The following is a 17,039-nucleotide window of genomic DNA, read 5'->3' as shown; positions in this document are numbered from 1 at the left end:
TGTGAAACACACTCACTGAAGAGACACTCAGCAAAGAAGCAGATCATACGCGTTTCATGATGAAAACAACTACAATCTATACCTGATAACGGAAAAGAGTTAAGCAGGTTATCACGTCCTAAAACCAGTTATCAAGGTAATATTCACCTCCAGGTTGAAATAAGATGTCATAAAACTCTGCAAATACACCTATAGAGCCACGCTTTCCAGCAACAAGCAGTCATTTCTCACCCAATGAGACGGGGGTTGGAAAAAAATAAGAAGGCAAGCGGTAGACAAGGGTGAGATATGTTGAACTAGCAAAGGGAAGATCTGTTCACTCTATTTTTAACTCAGAATCTTAATGAAACATCCCCCTAGCGCCCATGAGCTCACTTTTTTTTCCTCCTCTCTCTCCCCTCAATGAATTCATTGAGTTGAAACAGATTTAGGCAGTAGAATGAAAAATGGTACATAGAAATGACTGGCTGGGTCTGGAGATTAATATTACAGAGAGGAGAGATGATCTATGAGTGAACTCTACAGTCTGAACAGCATAAAGTGATATCAGTGAGATAACACACTCACAAATTTCTGTTTTCTATGAGTCTATTGTGTCTTTTTTCTGGGTAAAGTCTGGATTTATAATCTATCTATATAATCATTTGTGTATCGAATAAATCAAATGTAATGTTTCATATGCTTATTGTGATGTAACAAACTTTTTTAGATCCTTTGATTAGACTTAAGATTCTATCAAACATACATATTAAACAATAAATACATATATAAGTCGCATATAAGTGGATTAAGGCAGCAAATCAGAACTCTCAAAGGTCTTTAGCCTTATAGGGGGATTACTGTCGCTTCACTGATCTGTGCATACTCCAGATATAAAATGTGGCAAACAAGCTACAGCCCAGTCCACTGTCCTATGAAGCGACTGTGAGTGCGGGACAATTGATTTTTTTTCGTGCAATAGGTTAGGTCGGGGAGGTGATGTGGGTGTTTAACATTGCGCTCAAAGGATTGTGCAGATAGATGGTAAACAAATATTTGACAGCAGCAGCACTGAGCTTCCTCTGTGGTGTGTGTTTGCAGTGTGAGAGGCGGTGAACTACAGGAGTTGTCTCGGCTCTTTAGTGCCCAGTTTGACGGCCTGTCTGCGTCCTCGGAGAGGAAGAGCTGCTGTAATTGGTTTCTCAATGAAGGATCATCAGCAGCTCCCCGGAGGCTCGGCGGACTGTAGCGTAGCGCTGCTCTATCAAGCGTCCGCTGTCCGGCTTTAAACACCAGCTTTGCCTCGTTTTCTTCTGAAATAAACAAGTGGGCAGTGAAGGGGACACACGGAGCATCATCACCATCCTGCGCGTATTTAGTGGATTTGTGTCCCGTTTTCACAGCCTGTGCGGGGGAGTTCATCGTTTTCTTTCTTTCTATTTCTTTTTTCTTTTTCTTTTTGGGTACATATCGCGGAGTAATCGCGGCAAAGTTTAACGCACATTTCAACATGAGTGACCTGGAGGACGACTTTGCCAAGATCCTGTTGCTAAAAGAGGAGAGGATACGGGACTTGGAGAGGCGTTTGGCGGACAGAGAAGACGAGATCCAAGAACTGAAGAGAAAATTACACAAATGTCAGTCTGTTCTACCCAGCGCTCAACTTATTGGACCGAGGACACGCAGGGCGCAGGGCATCTCCGCGGAGCCTCAGACGCACCAGGACCTGTCAAGGCAGACGTTTCGGAAATATGCCAAGTCCGACTGGTAAGACTCTATACTTTAAAGATCTTTCTGGTTGTTTTCCCTGAATGAACAGAAATGTGATTGAAAATGTAAATACATGTGTTGATAGTAATTCCACACACTTCCTGGTCACACTTCTTTTTTTTTTTTTACCACCCTGTATGTGTCTTCTTCTTTTTTTTTTTTTCTTTTTTCTAAATGGGAGATGTTTGCCATGAATGGATGAGCACTTTCATTCTTGGGGCCGATGACGCAGCTCCAAGACGAGCTTCAGAAAGAGCTCCTAATTGATCAGATCCATCATGGCAGTCCCACAGGACACAGGCAGGAGGAAGTGCGATGCATTATTGGCTTTTAGTAGCTGGACGCTGAGGACCCGAAGTGCATGTCTGAGGATATTTAATACTCCATTAGAAAAAGCTTTGTTTGACCATATGCTTCCTTCATCACCTTTAGGTGCTCGTTATAGCTTCACAGTATGCGTTTGCTGATTTTGAAGATTTCATATGAGAGAGAGAAATCATCCTCATCCTTTCACTTCAGTCTATTCAGTGTCATTTTGCTGTAATCACTCCCTGCATAAAGTTTGAACTCACTGAGTCTTCGTCCTTTCATTTCTACATTTCTAATATTACAACCCCTTCAGGATAAATGACTTATTATATTGACATATCACACAAGCACAAGCAGAAATCACTCTGCTGACTCAATTAATACAATACACAATGAGGTTAATTCTATTAAAGATGGCTAGACAATTTCCCCAGGCTTCATTTGCATTAATAAACTGCAGACAGGGAAGGTCCTCATTTGCACTCATTAACTGATGCTCAGTGTGCCTATAAACAAGAACAAAAGTGCACACAAAGTGTCTCGAGGCCCAAAAAATAACACTAGGACGATATATGGAGGTCATGAATGACCCAGGTTCATAGAGAAACCTATAATCAAGACAAACATAATCAATAGTAATCATCTTTTGACAACCTTCCTATAGGCACAGGGCTCATTCTGAAAATTATGCATCAGTTGATGAGGCACAATAAGTGCTTGAATGGGGCCTTCAGTGCACAAATGAATTGCACGTGGCCGCACACCCTGTGCTGTGAAAAGGAAGTAAAGCTGTTTGCATGTGTGAAAAGCGCCCATGAGATGATGTGATTGTCCTCGGCGCCACCGGGTGCCATGAGGAGGGCCTCCACCTGCGCCGCCTTGCCCGCTGGGCCGCTTGCGGGGTCGGAGACAGTGTGACCCCCCCATTAGAGCCAGGACGTGGCACCAGCCGGCAGCCTGCCCAGCTCATCGGATTACCGCAGCATGGAGCAACGGATCCTGTTTCTATTGATCTGCATAGGAAAAGGGCTGAGCTGGATGGTTAGAGAGGTGAAATTTAAAGCGCAGAGGTGCTTTGAAGGACAGTGGGAGGGCCTTTTGAGGATGGGTGGATGTGGGGATGCAGCACAAGGGCCGTAGAGGACCTGAAATCTCCAGGCACCTGCAGTTTCCTGATATGAAGGGAAGTTTGTTGCCGCTCAAGCATTGTGCCCTGCCCTTTGACAAAGATAAAAGAAAACATTATGGATTTTAATTAGCTCAGACAAGAAAGGCTACTTTGGATTCATTAGGGTTTGGCTGTTTGCATTTAGAGTGGAGCACAAGGCACAACAATATATAAAGCTTTAATTCTAATGACTTAATGAGACATTTAACTACCTTGTTTGGTGAACAGATGTTCCAACACGTGCAAAACTGTTTCCTCTCCTCTGAAATACTTAAAAACTAACTGTTCATTAATACTGAACACACTGCTCAGTCATCCACTCATGCAATGATCCTGAAACATTTTAGGATCATTAAGAGCTCAGCAGAGGCATGCTACCTTGTTGTTGTTTGCCTGATGCATTGACTCACCACAAGAGGGCAGCTGTGATCTTTTATTAGAGCAGCTATCTCTGTCCAGGGTTGTTTACCTGTTTTCTGTCAGGAAGAAGATGCTTTTTTACCACACACACACACACTGGCCAAACACACCTATCCTTACAGCCAAGTAATCTCGTTTATCCCATCTTTTGTCCTCACTGTCAGCCTGTGACTCCTCATCTTCTCGGCTCAGTAATTGCAGTTATATTCTCAGCAGCTCCTCATCCTATCAGATTGTCCTTGGCAGTTTATCCTCCTCTGAATTTGTCCAGAGCACATGAGGCCAAATGCTTTAGATGACTCACTGGGATAATATGGACAGACACCAGCATTAGAGTCCACACACAACAAAAGATTAGATGAGGAATGTGGAGCTGCTGTGAAGAGTCGTGAGCCCCAGTAGCTCTGGCAGTGTCATGTCTGCTGCAGCTGCTCTTTGACAGTCTGTGAGATTATCATTTTTTGGCTCGGGCACCATCGCTTTCTTCACTTCTGTCACAAAACTGAATTATTGTTGGACATGGATTTGGAAAAAGTGTAATTACTCTTCTCTTCTTGAACATACCAAAGCTTCATTTGGCTTTCACACTTTGAAAAATGTTCACTTATATAGACACAATTCAAGCAGCAGAGCTTCCTCCTCCATGTTTATTTGTTCATTGAGGTTCATTAAGTTTCCATCACCTTCAGCTTCCATTAAGGTTCTGGTGCTTCATCTATTTGAAACTCTACAGCCTCAGGGCGAGCTGCTGAGGTATGATGACATGGTTCTCCGAACGGTGGCTTTCTCACTCAGTCCATTATTCATGTGAGACGAGCGCGGCTCTCGCTGGAGTGGCAGACTGCACTGTGCCGCAGATTCCTGTAGGCGCCCTTCTCGCCATGCGCTCTCTCCGGGTCGCAGCCTGACGCACTCGGGGAGGACGGTCCTCCGCTGTCACACCGCCGTGGGAGGGAGGGAGAGAGAGAAAGAGCGAGCGAGAGAGAGAGAGAGAGAGAGGAGAGAGAGAGGAAGAGGGCAAACTTTGCGTGAATGTGGTTGAGACGCCTTCACCTTGGCAAACCGAACATACCTTCGCAAAAAGAGCAGCGAGGAATCCCCCCACAGGAGACACAGGGGCTGCATCATCTGAAGCCGTTCATGCCGGATAAAGTTTGTGAGCAGCGTGGTAGAGGAGAGAGGATAAAAACGCGGCTGCGCACCTTTGGCTAAACTTATTGGGAAGTCGCCCGTAACCGCCAACTGCAATGGGCACCTTGCGCGACCTCCAGTACGCGCTCCAGGAGAAGATTGAGGAGCTGCGCCAGCGGGACGCGCTCATCGACGAGCTGGAACTGGAGCTCGATCAGAAAGACGAGCTTATACAGAGACTACAGAACGAGCTGGACAAATACCGCTCTGTTATCAAACCGGCAACCCAACAGGTCCACAAGCAGAGTGAGCTGCATGAGCAGCAGCGGACGAAGAGGCAGGCTATTTCAGCCGAACCCACTGCCTTCGACATCCAGGATCTTAGCCATGTCACTCTACCTTTCTACCCCAAAAGCCCACAGTAGGTGTCCAAATTACCAACGCATCATATTCACTTTTTCTCTGCGCTCCAGCACGACTTCATTAACCCTTTGTCACCTTTCTAATTCCTGTGCGCAACGTTGTGTGGCGCAGCAGGTAGGCGATGGCACCTGTAGCACATGGATGGTGCTCTCTAACACTCACGCGCGTACACGCACTGTGGATACAAGGAAAATCTGAGTTTGTCAAGCATGGAAATGAGGGATCAGGGAGCTGTCATCAGTGACAGTTATCAATAAGATTATCAGCAGAACAGCGATAAAAGGCGGAATATCAATAAGCCTGATTATAGACCAACATGGGAGAGAAATGACATGTCATCCAGTGACAGGAAATTATAGGTTTGCAGAACTGATGATGGCAGCAGCTCTGTGTAATGTACCAGTGCCTATTTTATACAAGCTGTGATTCTCTGACAGGCAGTCATAACAGGCTCTCTGTGCATGTTTATCTCTCTCTCTCTCTCTCTCTCTCTCTCTCTATCTCTATCTCTCTCTATCTCTATCTCTCGCTCTCTCTCTCAACTCAAGCAAACACCTCTTTCCTGTTCAACTTGGTCTCCAACATGTGGTCTGGTCCTCAAACTGACACTGAAAATAGCCCTCTGTTTTGAAATAATCCAGCTGTCTGTTTGATTTGAGCTTAAAGGTTGTGAGGTTGTGGTATTATGAATCACTTACCCCCCTGGTGGACAGGAAGAATAGTCTTCACTCTGCAAACACATTCAAAAAGTGGACATACTGAATTCTATCAATATATTTTCAAAGTTAAACGAACCTTGAAATGCACTGCGTCACTTAACGTAAGCAGAATGGAGTGTTCCGGTTTAAATTATTGGATATATCATCTACTTTTGTAACCACTATCAGACTCTGAGATCAGATGCGTTACATATGAAAGATATTATTCCGATATGACATTCATACGCAAACAAAGCTCCACGGATTTCATCAAAGGTAATCAAAAAATGAAGGGGATTATTTATCTGATCGGAAAAGGTCATTAGTCTCTGTTAGACCTGCCAGCTTTTTGTGTGTTTTGTGTGTTTCTTTGTCATAAATAAGTGCAAGATCCTGCACACCTGCTTGGAAGTGCAGATGAGGAAAACACAATGGAGTGACCGTTTTATCATGCTAATCATTTTCATTCTAAAGCTTTCACTGAAGAGATTTCCCTGAGAGGCTTTCAGCGAGGACTTGATGGAAAAAACCCCAAAACCAAAGTCTCCAAAATATTAAATTGTTCTGCATTTTGACATTTTTTGAGTACTCCACAAAGAGTTTAAAGTCTTGGCCGTGCAATCATCTGGCAATTACGATGGGTTAGTTTGAGATTTGACATTGAAAGTGACGAGTGAGGGGTTTTGAAATGACTGCATGATTTATGATAATGATTCACAGAGAAAGTGAAAGAAAATTACATGATGGAAGTAAAAAGAAACTTCTTTTTAACAGGAGGTTGTTTGAACTTTCCATCAGTGCCTGTCAACAACAGCTTCAATTTAGTGCTGAGTGTCCGCCACACCTTTTCACACTCTGTCAGACAGAGATTGAGAATTTTGTCCAATATTTCTGCTCAACACAGAAAAAAAGAGGACGGACTGACGAATGCAAAAGACTTTGCATGTTTGGCACTGTTCTCTTATTCATGATCTGTATTCATTATGTTTGGACAGCTGTTGCTTACACAGTTTGCAAAAAAATAATCTTTTCGTCTTGATATAGAGCAATTCAAATGAAGTAGTTTAGTTTTTGTGTGACTTTTCTCGTGTTTTATTTCTCAGTTGAGAATAGAGAGGCTTTCTCTTTTCCCCCCCTTTAATACATGAAACCCCTCATGGGATAAAAGCAGCTCCATTACATTTTCATTTTGTTTTGGTTATTCAAGTGTAGCAATATTGCCTGTTGGATTTGGCTAAATGTTTATATTTTTCTTTCATTCCCACCCACTTTATCTTCTTTACAAGGCCCATAGAGTGTTCCTTACACATATGCTCTCCCTCTGTCTGCCTCTTATTTCCGTTAGCCTCTCCCAGTTTTCTGCCACCCCTCTTCTTTTTCCTCCTAAAAGAGCATATTTTCTCCTTTTAAGGAAGGCTGAACTTGCTCAGCCCCAAACTTCACTAGTGGATGAAAGCACATATATCATCCTCACAAAGGAGAGGCCAACAGATGTTTTTACAAGGGTCTAGTTGGAGGACGTTGCTCAACGTTGCCGTCAGAAGCTGAAGTCGGGGAGTGGGGTCCTGAACAGGGTTGAAAAAGGCCAGAAATCTCTTGGGTGTTAATGTAACAGAAACAGGGTTCACTGAGGCAGAATTTCATTCTGGAGAGTGATGGATTTCAGATGTGTTCCTGTTAGTTTAGCTAATTAAATATTCAGCAACCTCTGCATACAATTAAGTCTTTTTTAAAGCACCACTAACTTAGTAAGGACCATAAGATCACCACTGTACATAAAAAAGAAAACACCTTTATTAAGGTTAACTCCCTAAACCTAATGAGAGCTGTCAACATTAAATCTAAATCATCTCCTCCTACTTGTCTCTGCTTAACAAAAAAGGGTTGGGAGACGCAGTGCACATCTCAGCATAGATTGTGGGGTGGGGGGGTTTAAAAATAGGTGCAGCACCTCAGTCTTCTCTTTTTATTCTAACTTTAGAGTAACTTGTTCTGACTCTTAAGGGCAGAATAAAAAAAAAAAGGAACTTTTGGATCATCATGTTTGCTCTGTTGGAGTAGCAACTTCTCTATCCTACAGTTTTTTTTAAAATCAATTAAAATCATTTTGAGAGGGTTGTGAAAAATACATCGTGAAAGAGTGTCCATCCAATGATGAAGTGTGTGCCATAGGGAGTTTTGTACAGTGGTGTTTTCTGTAAATGGAAGAAAATGGTACGATACTTTGTTTTACTGATTTATACTTAAGTAATATGCATTTTCCAGGAGCAGAATATTGTGACAGCAAACTAATGTTGGTCTTCAGACAGTTAGTTCTTCACTTTTAGCCTCAAGTATCCCTGCTCTCAGAGCTGTTTGGGAGCCCCACAGGCCTCAAATTGAGAGATCATCTGTTGAATGCAAAACAGACATTATGTTGATATTTCAGCATGCTATCTGAGACCCAAAGCAAAATTCATGCAGCTGATGGTGTATAAATCTGTAGACGTTGGTTGAAATATGTAATTACGTACCAGCTGTGTCTCACACAAATGTTTTATCTTAAGGAGCACCTGTTTCGTCGCAGATTTGATAACGTGATTAGATTTAACGGAAATTGCATTCATGTGATTTTGGAAGTAAAATAACCCAGGGCACTGTTGATATTGTATCAGGCTGGCCGTCAAAGTTTTCTTTGTGTAGTTGTGTGGTTTGTGAAGGATGTTGCTGCAGGGTGTGGTACGAGCACTGCTTCATAAATGCCTCACGTCATTTGCTCTTTTCGCTATAAACTCCTCAGGTGATCTTTTCTTTTTTTTTTCTGGAAAAATGGCTCGAAAAAGGCAAGAGGCAGTTCACCACTGCTGACTGTCAGTCTTTTTTTTAACGAATTAGGGTATAAAAGCTTCACTTCTCAGCAGGCGGGGACTCCTTGTTGGATTAACCTTCATACATATTATTAACCTCATTCATCCGGCTGACAGTCTGTCAAAAGCAGCCACACATCACTCAGACTCTGGCAATGACATGCGTCAATGTCTAGAGTCAGGTCAGATTTCTCGACACTTCTTTGTGTCCGAGAGGATCGGGCTGACTGTTTCAATCCTCACTGCATCTTGCCTTTGTTCACCTGTCGCTGTCAACACATGGATATCTTTTTTGAACAAATGTCTGTCTATGGTACACCAACAGCATCTAATAATGCTCTCTTTGATAATGTTGTCTAATTCCATCTGTACTTCTTTTCCCTTTTAGCCCACATGACAAAGTGCTCTTTCACTTGCGCACCGAGCTGTACTTGACAACTGCACATTAGCTTTACACTTAATTACATTTTCTCCCTTCCTTGCATAGTCACTGCAAAAAAATACTTACCTGTAGAATGTCCTAATGACTCTGCAGTCTGAAGGCCGATTTGACTTTCAGAAATGCACCCGTAAGTGCAAACAATCTGCCTCCATTAGGCAAGGATTTTTGCGATTTATTGACTTGTTCCAGCATTTGAACGGAACAAAAAGGCTTCATCTTGACATCTTTGAAATGAATATATGTCGTTTAAAAGCTACAGTACAGTTTGAAAGTTTTAGTGAGACTTGAACCCAACACCCTTTATCGGATTTTAGAGAATATATTTTACCTCTGTCAAGAGACGTGTGTGGTACTTGTATCTCTCTTGATCTGAACCCATTACATCTTTGCGCAAAAGGAGAAATCATTTTGTTTCACCTTGTCTTAAGGTCCAAGGATCTGATCAAGGAGGCCATCTTGGACAATGACTTCATGAAGAACCTGGAGCTGTCGCAGATCCAGGAGATCGTGGACTGCATGTACCCTGTGGAGTATGGAAAGGACAGCTGTATCATTAAGGAAGGCGATGTGGGCTCACTGGTCTACGTCATGGAAGGTAAAAGCACACATGCAAACACAAGTAGAAAGAGTAGAACAACCCTGAAAAAAGTATTTAATTTTGTGACAATGAGTGAGAAACTAGGACACTGCGATGCTCTATGATTCCCTCATGCCCCACTGATTTTATTTTGTATGATGCTGTGAGCCCGCTGAGTACGTTATGTGTTATTCTCTTCTAGCGGTCTTGTTTCAGCATGTGTGTTCTTTTTTTTCTTTTTTTTTTTAAAGTGTTGCATCTCTGATGACACCAACACCGGCACTACGTCGACGTGGGTGCTGATGGCATTTGGGAAAGGACATTTCTGTTTCATGATTTGTGACAAGTGATACTGCTATAAAATGTTAATAGTGCCATTGTCTCTAACAATAGATCTGACCTCAGACTAAATGGCCTCAGTTAATGCCTGCACAATATAATGTAGGTGAACTTGCACATTCCCAACATTATACGGATTAAAATGTAGAAGTATAGAACATATAAATTACTAATATTGCTCTCTTGCTCTCAAAAACTTGACATACTATCACATGGGCAGCCGAAACAACATGACAAAACAGAAAGAAAGAAAGCAAACAAAGAAACTGAAGCAATAAGCTTGAATCTTGTTGTTTGGTATACAGACGATGGCATTTAAAGGTTAATATTTCACTAGGAAGATTGCTGATATTGATTGTCGCTCCTATGGTTTTATATCGGCCACCTACTTTGATTATGGGGTGAGCAAAACATTTTCTGGATTCCCCATTAAAAACAACAAGACAGCCATTTGACTATCTTTTAGTTTCATTCTACCACAGATACTATACTGTAAAAATATAATCTGTGCTCTCTCTCTCGTCGAGCATGTAGGATTTGCCACATCTGAAAGGACTCCAGAGTAAGGCAGTGTTAGTAGAAGTGCCACGGCTGCTTTCGGTCTTCATCTAGTCTTCAGTGAGTCACCGGCTCTGAAATTAAAAAACCTACTGCGGAGCATCTAAGAACCGTGACTTTAAAGGTTATTATAGGAAGATGACTCAGAAATATTGACCAGCAGTAGTCTTTCACTGTGCTTGTCAGCTATGATTGAAATAAATCCCGCTGTCTTGGAGACTTGAAATAAAATGGAAACAAATGAATAATATGTATTTCTAGATCAATACAAGACTGACTCAACATTTTAGCCATGCTTTAGAGATGGCAATGCACCACCTTAGTCCCGACTGAAACATCTTAACAAATATTAAATGGATTGAATCAACCTTAACTGGACTTCTTGGCATTTTGTGTTGATTTAGCACGCTACCACACTAAACTAAGATGGTGAACAGGTTAACCATTATACCTGCTAAACATTATTTTAACATTGTCATTGTGAGCATGTTAGCATCCATGGATGGCTGTAGACTCATGTGGTCTGTCCAGATATAAAGGAACTGGTCAGTACAAAAAATAAAAAAAAAAAAAAAAAAAAAAAAAAAAAAAAAAAAAATATATATATATATATATATATATATATTAAAATGCTACTCCTTGATAGTTTGAGAGTTACAATATCTGCAGATATAAGTAGATTTTGCTGATAATACCGCTTTACTTTTATTTAGGTAGCTTTAAATACTTTTTTTTTTCATAGCTTTTACTTTACTTTAACAAAAGATCTGTGTAACTCTGCCACCACTGCTCTTGTCCCTGTTACAAGCAGGACATCACTGGTCCTTATCTGTGGACAGAGAGAAGTCAGATATGTAAAGAGTCTAACGTGCGCCTGGCATCATGCAAACGAAATGCAAAACACGGCTGTGGCTTGTAACAGAGTGACCTGAGATGAAACTTTGGAATTTGGGGGAAGTATTGGGCGCTGTAATAAAATCAGAGGTTGTATCTTTAATTCACTGACAAAGAAGTTAAAGAAAATTAAAAACCACATTCTTGAATACTGAACCACCATATACCTTTTAAAGGGTTGCAGAAAGAGTTCACAGAAAGTACGAATCTATGCTGATCAAAAAATCTGTCTTTATCTGAACACCTGAACCCATTCTGTAGGCAGCGGATAGATTTGAATCTGTCCCTGTTGCAAAGTCTGTGAGAAGTCGAATTTGCCAGAGGTGACTCGTCATGCTAGGTCACAAATGAGCAAATGTCACACTGACATGATGAATAGGTTCCTCTTGAGCTCAGCTCAGAAAGAGAGGAACAAATGATACAAATCTGAAAGAGAAATAATTGTTGAGGGGCTTTGTGATTTCCTTTCTGACAGTGATAGAGGAAAGAGCTGTAGTGTAATTGGAAATAGGGCTTCAGTTCATAGTGGTCATATGCCACAAATATAAACGTGTGCTTAATTATTTCCCTTTTTCAAATTCTATGTCTTTGTCTTTAACAAATCTGTAGTGAACATCAACAGCTGTCTCTTGCTGCCTCCAACTTTTTCCATTGCATTTTCTGCTCATCTCCATTTTGATTCTCTCTCTCTCTTGTCCCAGCGTGTCCCTTCCCTGGTCTGTCCTCGGCCTTGACTCATTTTGCATAAAAAAACAAATGTTAAAAGCATTAGCTCATAGGGTGACGACTTTGTACCAAGGTCTGTGAAAGCCTTTCACAGTCTGTGACTTTTGAATCCATGCTGACATTACGTCTGACTGCGCTGTGTCATGTCAAACATAGGCCGTACATCATTTTCCTAACAAATGAAGTGTTCAGTGCTCACACAGTAAAGTCATTTCTTACTGCGACTAGGCAGGCTAATCATTAATGTCTTGCCATTGGGCTGACAGTGTTTATCATGCTTCATTTAACCACATAAGGCACAACTAAACTACACTAATACACAAACTATGATAATATTGCATCACATCATTGCTCTCACTTCAAATATAACATTTTTAACAACGCATGAGAGCATATCATAACTCGTTTCCTCCCTGTGAGAGACTAGACTGATATCAAAGGATAAACAACCTCAGAGTAGTTAGTGTTTGTTGCAGATGTAGCACCTGATAATTAAAGATCAGACCAAACAGAATGGATCCTGGCACTGGCTTGCTGCTATGATGAGGTTGCCTGCTCGGCTCTAGCTGCCGTAATGAATGTTGTATTTTGGTTGAATCCACTGGGCTGTAAATGACACCGGCTCTCTTTTAAGTACTGATTGCAACTGAGACAAAAGCTCACGTTTCCATGGAGATGAGAGAGAATTTTTGATTGGCCGTGTCATCCGTGAAGACCCGCACAGGTGGCTAATGATGATAATAACTAGAATAATCACATCCAATTACTATCAAGTACTTCCTCTACAGTAGAACCCTGAGGATTTCCTTCATAGTCATCATTCAACTTAATCTAATGAAACTGTGATTGTTAATACAGAGACGCAACTCTGTTTCAACCTGTCCTCGAGGAACATAATGCGGCAGGAGTGTTGACAATGTTACAAGTAAGCTTTCTGAAGGTGTAACAGAGCCTAATCCTGAGCTTTGAGAATAGAGATTTGATGATTCATTTGGATTGCATTACCACGAATCCTGGGCCTAAGCCAAAATACAAACCTTTGAAGAGCACATTATAGGTTTAGTCTAATTTGCATTCAAAAAGGTAATTATCTTCTCTGTCAGCTGGGGAATATTAAAAAGTCTGTGTTGTGAACCAGAATAAGCTCATATGTGATTCCTGCGGACACAAAAAAAGGCGCCAGTATTTCACGTCTTTCCCCATCGATACAATGACATGCTCCAAGATTTACAGTTAGACGCACGTGCAATGTCCTCAAAAATGTACAGCGAAATTTCCAAACTCTCATAACTGTAACGCTGCAAATCACCCAACCCAGTTACCAATGTTACAGTGGTTTAAACGCAAAATTTGATTGTAATGAATGAAGCAAGAGGACGCTAAAATAACTACATCATGATGCTGACATGATAAAAGTCTGAATTCATGCTTTGTCAGGTCTGTTCGCAAGACGACAAGCAAACAACTGTTACAACCTCAGTGGAGTTCAGATCGATCAGAGAGGACGACCACACGTCAATTCTTTTCACGATAAATTGATCATTTGGTCAAAGTGCCGCACGTGTCTGACATGTTTAAAGCGCATGTTTTGTCCCACCAGTGGTTCAAAACCCAAAGGCACTGACATCTACATTCATAGAAGACAAAGAAAGCAACAAATATTCCCATTTGAGAACCATGAACTAGAGAATCTGGAAGCAATCGCCCAATTCATTAATCAAGCCACAGATTAGTCTATTGATTAACTGTTAATGTGCTTCGTCTCTAGTTGTGTTTGGATATAACCTGCACATTTTTACAGTTTGGATAATGAACACTTCATGGTACTGTGCAGGTAATAACAGGAGCCTATCCTGACTAGGTCCATAACTTTGCATTTATGTTTGAATATGCAAAGATGCAGACTTTGCCTTGTATTTCCCATCCAGCTGTATGAAAAAACAAATGCATTCAAAGAGGATGCAGGTATACGTGATACTGAATGTTTGAATTATACATTTTTTTCCATGTGTTATCCTTACGGGAGAACTAGCTGTCTGCCTTTACTGTATATTTGATCAGTTTTACTAAGTGTCCAAGGAGGGCGGACAGAAAAGTGAAGAGTGGTGATGTTACAGTATGAGATGGCTCTAAACCTCAAGTGTTCACAGTACATTGACAGGTATCTTTGACAGACTACCGTGTTCAATGCAAACCACTGATTCAATGCAGACCTTTTTATTCAGGTGGATGCGTTTAGAGCATTTGAGAATACGCAGAGGATTTGACATTTTCACAAAGCACAAATTGGATAGAGTCCCAATTATTTTATTTGACCTGGCGTTAGGAAAGGCAAATATAATATTCTGACAGATTTTTCTGAGAGGACTAGAAGTTTGAAGTGAGGCTTAAATGGCTTCCTTTAATGTCTGAATGACAGAAGGGAACAATGTGCTGTTTGGAGGATCACGCTGAACCACTCCTCCAGTTATTTTCTTATTCCTGCCACTTTTACCGAGGCAGACCTCTGAATAACAATGAATGGCAATGTTTACCCACAGTGTGGCTCGATACTTCTGTCCATAAGAATCTGACTCCTTATGATATGACTCACAGGTCGTTCGGCAAACACAACTGCGCATGTAAGCATCAAACACTGATCTGTTTGCAGCTATCTAATCAATATAAACAACATTGGGAAATGGGAGGCACAGGTGTCTGTTTAGATATAATTTCATGGCATATTTTATCCTGGGATAATCCCTTTAGCCACTGCTAGCGACTTATTACCTCTCTGTCACGTTGTACTCTTCCTTACAGGCTGACTTATTGAAACCTGACAGGAAAGCTGATCTCTACAGCTCCTCAGTATTCATTGGTGTAGGACAAACTTAGGGATTGAAGTATAAACTTCAGCTTGAAATAATTTGAACTAGCTGCTCGCCTGCTAAAATAATTAAATGACTAAAAGATGGCCTGTGTAGTGACCCAGACAACTTCCTAAAGAATCTGAAAATGAATGAATGTCTCTATTTGGGATTGTGACAGAAAGTTATGCTTTAAAGGACTCATCCTCCCACTGTGCTGTAGGCTGGAGTCCCTCTGTGCTCACTGGCTATTGAGGCAGAGTAAAGGGAGATGGGCTCCTCTCTCATCTTAAGCAGAGTGTAGCGATGTAATCAACACGTGCACCTGAGTGTGACGGAGTGTCGGAGGTGTAAAAAGGACACGACACATAAAGCAAATTAAAAGAACTGCCTGGTATTACTACTGTTTCCATTACTGCCACTCCTAGTACAACAACCGCATACGCCGCTGTTAATAAATTATCAGCCGATCTTGGTAATTATTATGATATATTCGCATATTAATACGCTGATATGAAAATAGAGAATGCATTGGTTTACAGAAACGTGAGCGCGCTGCACTGCATTGTTGCCTGGCAACTTAACTAATGCAGCTCTGCAAAGTAAAATGATGAAGCCCGCAGACTTTGGTTTGATTTAGAATACAGCATGTAGACAACATTCGATATGACAATTTCTGCCTGTCGTATCTTGACAGACGGCGATTGTAAGTTAATAATGAACCTTAACCCTCCACTATGGCTCAGACTCACCAGAGCTGCTGAAAAGGCATCTCCAGGAACTTGTGCACTCACTTATGTAACATGGCATTCAATAGCGTTGTTACCACGGAAGTCACATATATCTGGCCCCCTCTGCAAGGCTATCTGCTCTTATGATGACGCTAATGAAGCTCCTGGTGGAGGTCTATTAAGGTGTCATCTGGGGAAAAGGTGAGGGGCCTGTAATTGGAATGACATTTAAACACTCTCCCTTGTTATTTCACACACATCCACACGTCAGAAGTTACTGTCAGGATCAGATGTTAGCCCGTGTGTCTGTCTGCTTAAATTATGTCATTATGCCTTCATAATAAAATTGACATTGACAAAGTTGCACGTTATTAAATAAAATGTTGTGCATTTTTCTCTGCTGCTCCCTTAAATGTCAGACAGACATATATATATTAATCTTCATACTCCTTTTGAAATATATACAACTCTGTGTGCGTAAAAATTCTTTTTATCCACTTGACTGACAGCATTGTTCATACACAGCACACCAGGCGTGAAATATTGATTACTGAGGAATAATAAGCTTGCAGAAAATATTTTTGCTTTCTGGCATTTGCGATTTGATTTCCACTTCAAAGCTGAGATTATAACAATGGTACAAAGCATCTACAGCTCAGCACCAAAACAGAAATTGATTTTTAAATTTAATGAACAGTAAAAGGAGATGAAAACATGTATGAAAAGAAGCAGAGGATAGGATTGTTGTATTCACAATAACTAATTCAGGCAGATTATTGATTTTCAAGATGGTAGGTAAATATCCACCTGTATTTTCTAATATATATAATAGCCTAATGACCTAATGCACTTCTTTCAAGAAGAATGCAACTTCAGCTAATGTGTCATTTATGTGCAAATAGTGTGTATGCGTGTGTTGCAGACTAATAATCCCTCCGATGTAGAGGAGTGCACCATCTGCCCTCAACACCAAGTGAAAATATTCTCTCTGGCAAGTCCTCTCTGCCTTTAAGACATTCCTTTTGTCACTTCCTCTCACACAAAGGTGCAAGTTATCAGTTCGGAGCGCTCAAATACCAGAGTCACATTTCGCTCTATCACTCCTCCTCACATTTTACAGAATTTGACCCCAATTTTGCCTCTTGTCAACATCTTTTCTCCATTTGATCGTCACTTCTTTTC

At 41.2% G+C, this 17,039-nt stretch overlaps 1 protein-coding gene across 2 annotated transcripts in view; it reads left to right on the top strand.

The window, feature by feature from the left end:
* Window positions 1-970: 970 nt before the first annotated feature.
* Window positions 971-17,039, top strand: part of LOC104927466 (cGMP-dependent protein kinase 1) — a 74,745-nt gene continuing 58,676 nt past the window's right edge. Inside the window, exons 1-2 of one of the 2 annotated variants that reach the window (XM_010741551.3) lie at window positions 971-1,746; window positions 9,615-9,781. In XM_010741551.3, the coding sequence (XP_010739853.1) occupies window positions 1,490-1,746; window positions 9,615-9,781 (424 nt within the window). In that variant the 5' untranslated portion in view covers window positions 971-1,489. Of the gene's footprint in view, window positions 1,747-4,042; window positions 5,199-9,614; window positions 9,782-17,039 lie in introns of those variants that run through there. The other variant, XM_010741550.3, reaches the window with a different exon arrangement.

The sequence above is a fragment of the Larimichthys crocea genome, chromosome III, assembly GCF_000972845.2.
Source record: "Larimichthys crocea isolate SSNF chromosome III, L_crocea_2.0, whole genome shotgun sequence".
NCBI lineage: Eukaryota > Metazoa > Chordata > Actinopteri > Sciaenidae > Larimichthys > Larimichthys crocea.
Note: the sequence above shows the minus strand (reverse complement) of the source record. Positions and strands in the feature narration are given on the sequence as shown.